At 53.9% G+C, this 5,437-nt stretch overlaps 1 protein-coding gene across 1 annotated transcript; it reads right to left on the bottom strand.

Annotated features, from left to right (window-relative positions):
- Positions 1 to 706: 706 nt before the first annotated feature.
- Positions 707 to 3,799, bottom strand: LOC112841443 (phospholipase D3-like). The gene is made up of 6 exons (XM_029958406.1): positions 3,700 to 3,799; positions 2,665 to 2,774; positions 2,308 to 2,508; positions 1,914 to 2,219; positions 1,428 to 1,527; positions 707 to 897 (listed from the first exon to the last, which is right to left on the bottom strand). Exons 1-6 carry the CDS (start codon positions 3,797 to 3,799, stop codon positions 707 to 709), a joined length of 1,008 nt encoding a protein of 335 aa, XP_029814266.1.
- Positions 3,800 to 5,437: the final 1,638 nt, after the last annotated feature.

The raw sequence follows: 5,437 nt of genomic DNA, 5'->3' as shown, positions 1-5,437 counted from the left end.
CTTGATTTTAAGGCCTTTTGCCTGCACATAAGGCACAGCAATGGGAAGGAGGCAGCGTGAGGCTGAGAGGTTTCTGTCATGGTTTGTGGGCTTGGGTGAGATTGGGCCAGAATTACAGGACACCTGTAAAATCTGGGCTTTGGGAAAGGTTGGGGAGGGTTGGGAAAGGTGTTCAAAGGGTGGTTTTGCCTGAGGTGTTAAACATGGGAGTGGGTCTGTCTTCCCAATTCCCAAGAGAAGAGATCCCAGAAAGCTCCCCTGCAGGTTGTGTTTTAAGGAACAGGAGAAGAGACCGAGGGTAAGGGGTTTCTTTCCTGGAGGGAAGGGCCATTCAGGTGTAGAATGTCTCATTCTGGGTTGTAAATTCTGCACCATGCTTGAAATTGTTCCCACTCAGCTTTATGTTCTCCAACATCTCCCCCTTCTTTGTTTTCTGAAACGCGGGCGATGTTTGCCTCGATGGAGCTCAGCAGCAACTTGCGCAAACATAGAATCAGACATGGTAAAATAGTACAGACAGAAACTAAACCAAAAAGGGGGTTTATTATTTATTATTATTATATTTTGGGGGGGTCTGAGCTGAGCTTTGAGTCTTCAGTGACGACATGGGCACCACAGAATACACAAAATCCCATTTTTCCCGGTTTTCCCCCCAAATTCTCGGGGAGCAGCTGCTCCAGCCCCCCTTGGGGGAGGGCCCTGGGGGTCACTCTGTGCCGCAGCGGCTCCCCCAGCGCTGGGGGTCTCTGACGTCGACACTGTACTGGGACTCCCAGTCCCGCTGGAAAAGGGCACGGAGCTTCTCCCGGAACGTTCCAGAGCCACCTCCAGGCTGGGCCACGACCAATCCCAAGCCCCCTGTGCGCTCAAAGTAATCCCCTGACCAGTTGGATGTGCCTGAGGGGCACCGGGGGGGGGTCAGGGAAGGGGTTCGAGGGGTCCAGGGAGAGGTTTGGGGATCTAGAAATGGGTCTGGGGGGACTCAGGGAGGGGTTTGGGGGGTCAGGGAGGGGTTGGAAGGGGCTGGGATAGGTTTTAGGGGACTTGGGATGGGTTTAAAGGGGTCCAGGAAGGGGTTTGGGGTCCAGGCAGTGGTTGGGGGGTCTAAAAGGGGTTTCAGGGTGCTGGAATGAGGCGAGGGGGGTCAGGGAGGGGTTTAAGGGGTCCGGGGAGGGGTTTGAGGGGTCCAGGGACAGGGTTGGAGGGGCTGGGATGGGTTTTAGGGGACTAGGGATGGGTTTTAGGGGTCCTGGGAGGGGTTTGGGGGGTCCAGGCTTGCGGAGACCAAGGAAGGGTTTTAGGGGTATCATCAGGGGTGAGTTTTGTGATTGTAGGGAGGGAAACAGGGAGGGAACCCCCCAAACTCCCCTCCCAGAGCCCCCCAGAACGCCCTGAGACCCCCAGACCCCCCCGAGCCCCTCACTGACCCACGTAGGCCGCCTTGTCTGTCACCATGTACTTGTTGTGGTTCACGCGGGCGAAGGGGATCCGGGACTGACGGGGGTCCTCGGGCACCAGGAACAGCCTCTGGGGGGCACAGGAGACCATCACCCCCCCCAAGGGGCCGTCACCCCCCCCAGGGGTCTGCCACACCCCCCAGGGCACTATCACCCCTCGAGGCCACTTGTTACCCCCTCAATGGCACTGTCACCCCCACCAGAGCCACTTGTCACCCCACAAGGACACTGTCACCACCTCAACATCACCATCACCCCTCAAAGGCCACTTGTCACCCCTCCAATGGCACTGTCATCCCCCCAAGGTCACCGTCACCCCCTCACTGTCACTGTCACCCCCCCCAATGGCACCATCACCCCCCAAGGCCACTGTCACCCCCCCAACGTCACTGTCACCCCCAAGGCCAGTCATCCCCCCACCTTGGTCACCGTGTCCCCCCTCCCGTTGTCACCCACCACCTGCACGTCGAAGCCGGTGCCGCCGTTGGCGAGGGCGGCGAGGGAGTGCAGGAAGGGGAACATTTGGTGGTTGCTGTGCTCCCAGCACCCCACCAGCAGCCGCACAGCCACGCCCCTCTCCACCATGGCCCGGCGCAGCTGTTCGTCGATAGGTGGCCAGAAGCGCTCGGGCCGCGAGAACTCGGTGCCGGGCAGGTAAGTCATCACCGCCACATCCACGAAGGCAGCGGCGCCGTTGATGACGTCCAGCAGTGCGTCCAGGTCGGCAGTGCGGCCCTCAGCGCACAGCGGGGGAGGGGAGCTCTGCCGGGGGCGCCCAGGATGGGGGGATGACCCAACGTGACCCAACAGGACCCAACGTGACCCCCCCCCCAGCAGGTGGGGTGTGTACGGAGAAGTAGACAGCGGTGTCGGTGCCACTGAGTGTCAGCACCAGTGGCGTCTTCAGGTTGAAGGAGGTGGAGAAATTCTCTGGCCACGGGGATGGGATGGAGGCCCCCGGCACGCCCAGGGCCCAGTAGGCCTCAAAGATCTTGGCCAAGTCCTGGGCCAGGCATCTGCAGTTGTAGACAGCGGCACTGACCTCCTTTACCTGTGGTGGGTTTGGGGTCACTCCGTTGGGTTTGGGGCAACCCCGTTGGGTTTGGGGCCAAGCTGTTGGGTTTGGGGTCACCCCGTTGGGTTTGGGGTCACCCCGTTGGGTTCAGCACCCTCTGTTGGGTTCCCCACCCCATCCAGCCCCACCCACCTGGGTGAGGGACCTCCAGTCCATGTTGGCACTGCCCACGTAGAGGTGCTGACCGTCCACGAGCCAGAATTTGGTGTGCAGGATGCTGCCGGTGAGGCGCGGCAGGTCTACTGTGGCCGTGTGCCAGGAGAAGGAAATCAATGGCTGCTCGATTTTGCAAGCTAACCTCTTTAAGCTTTTGGGTGTCCTCCAGCAGGCCCTCAATCGCTTGAGTGGTGGCATTCGCTTCCTTAGTCAACCAGCAACCTAAGTGCGTCAAGAGAGAGAGAGCATGCGCGGTTCCTATCCCAGGGATAGGGAAGGACGCTCAAAAGTTCTTTACCCTTGACCAGATATGAATGCTGGAGTCACAATCCTCCGGGAAGGGTAGAGGTGTGGGCCAATACTGCGACCTTCCAACATTCACATGTGGTGCAGGAAGGCAGTTTTGGAGCCTAATCTGTGGGGGTGTGACCTTTGGTCCGGGTTGAGGTTTGGGGGACTTTGGAGGGAATCTCCAATCCCGCTTTACCCGAAGGGACCTTTTCTCATAACTTTTAGATAACACAAATTCATTAGCCAATTGGAACTTCGCCGGGTTAAATAAAGCCAGTTTTCCTATTGTGCACAGACCTCCCTCAGGGTAGGCCCTAATACCTGGCCATGCCCGATCCCCGCACAATAGGAAATATCCCTTCGGAAGTCTCATGTTTCTTGGGATGTGTTCCGTAGGGATGGTGGTTGCCATTGAATTATTGCACCACGGCGAAGAGGTCCCGCGGTAAAGCGGTTTGTTTGCAGTAGCGTTGTGGGGCGTAAACAGAATGGGTTGAGTATACCGGTGAAAAATAACACAGGCAGTGGTGGGGAGCGAACCTAACAAATCAATCTCTTGAAAAGGAATGTCAATAAAATTAAGTGCTGCAATGGTTTGGGCGAGATTTGGAGAATTAAGTGGGATGGCTCCTTTGTTGCGGGTTTGGGATACAAAGGAGTTCCACTCCACAGGGGTGATGGGAATCCCCACGAGGTATGTGCGAAATGGACTCCCCGCACTAGCCAAGGCCAGGCACAAGGTGTCCATGCCTGTAGCCTTGGCCAGCGTTGCCCACAAGTTTTCTCCGGGCTGACTCATCCACTCCCGCAGAGGTATCATGCCGCAAAGAGGTTACAGTAGTGGAGCTTGATCCAAAATGGTGATCTGCTGGACTTCTGTTTGCGTGAGTGTCTGATTCCTCCAGCAGATTCAAAAAATTTAAAACATACATAATTTTATCTAATTTCTCTTGGGGGATAGGCCAATACTCCCCCTTTTTTGTTTTTTTTAATAAATTTTTGATGTTTTGGTGGGCACGCTCCACTATACCCTGCCCTGTGGGATTGTGAGGGATCCCGGTGGTATGGTGTACTCCCCACTGTTCAAAAAACCGTTTTGTGTCCGCAGACACGTAGGAGGGCCCATTGTCTGTTTTTGTTTGCTTTGGGACACCCATCCTCGCGAATGCGGACAGAAGGTGTCTTTTTACATCACGGCTCTTCTTACCAAAATGTGCGGTGGCCACAATCATTTTTGAGAAGGTGTCAATGGACACATGCACATATTTTAGTCTGCCAAATTCAGAGATGTGCGTGACATCTGATTGCCAGATTTCTAACGCTGAAAGACCTCTCGGATTGGTTCCTTCTGGGACGACTGGCGTGATAATCTGACAATCAGGGCACGTTTTCAAAATTTCCTTTGCTTGCGATAATTTGAGGCCAAATTGTTTCTGTAGTGACCGTGCATTTTGGTGGAAGAACTCGTGAGAAATCTTAGCTTGTTGGTGTAAATTGGGAGTAACCACCATACCTGCCAGATGGTCGGTAAGCTGGTTTCCCTCCGCCACAGGACCTGGTAGAGCGGTGTGTGACCTGGTATGGACAATAAAAAAGCCAAATTGTCTATTCTGAATTAAAAATAGCAGTTTAGTCAGCAATTCAAATAAACTCCGATTGGACACATCTTTTAGATATGAATTTTCAATACGTTTGACCACACCAACAACATAGGCCGAATCTGAAACTGCGTTAATTGGCTCACCACAAAAAATTTGGAAACCTCGCACAACTGCCGAAAGTTCCACAATTTGTGGAGAACCTTGTACTTCATGTATATCGTGTAGCCAATTGTCTTTTTCTCGCCAAATTACAACCACATTGCCAGTTCTCCCAGAGCCATCAGTGAATATGGTTTTAGCATCTTTTATGGGCAAATCCGATTGAACAATTTTTAGTTTCAGTGGAATTTTGATTAATCTCTGAATAAATGGGCACGCCGGGAGGTGTAACCGAATTTCTCCCGGGTAGCCTCCGATGGCGATTTGAAAACCGATGGAAGTTTGCAACAGTTGTTCTAGGTGTTCAGAAGTCAGTGGGAGGTAGATAAAATCCAGTTCCTCACCGCTGAGTTCTAAACACCTAGTGTGACCTTTGAATATTATCTTACCAATCATTTCTGAGACGGTGGTGATCGTCTTGCCGAATTGGTGTGGGAGGAATATCCACTCCCACAAACAGAAGTCCTTTTTGTCGCCGGTAAACTGGCCTAGAAGGCCGAAAGGTTGTCTCTCTTCCCTTATGATTCCCAAGGAGGATGGCAGTCCCTCCATCCTCCTACACGATTGTCTTTCGGACACTTTCTTTTCACCAGTGGATAGGGCCTTCATTGCGTCTGATGTTAAGTGACGAGGGGAGGACAGGTCAGCATCTCCTCGGAGCAGCTCGAACAGTGGGTGCAGATCATCGGTTGTGATCC

Source organism: Manacus vitellinus, unplaced genomic scaffold (assembly GCF_001715985.3).
Source record: "Manacus vitellinus isolate BGI_N305 unplaced genomic scaffold, ASM171598v3 ctg7180002433321_pilon, whole genome shotgun sequence".
In the NCBI taxonomy this organism is placed as follows: domain Eukaryota; kingdom Metazoa; phylum Chordata; class Aves; order Passeriformes; family Pipridae; genus Manacus; species Manacus vitellinus.
This window is presented reverse-complemented; position numbering and strand designations above follow the sequence as displayed.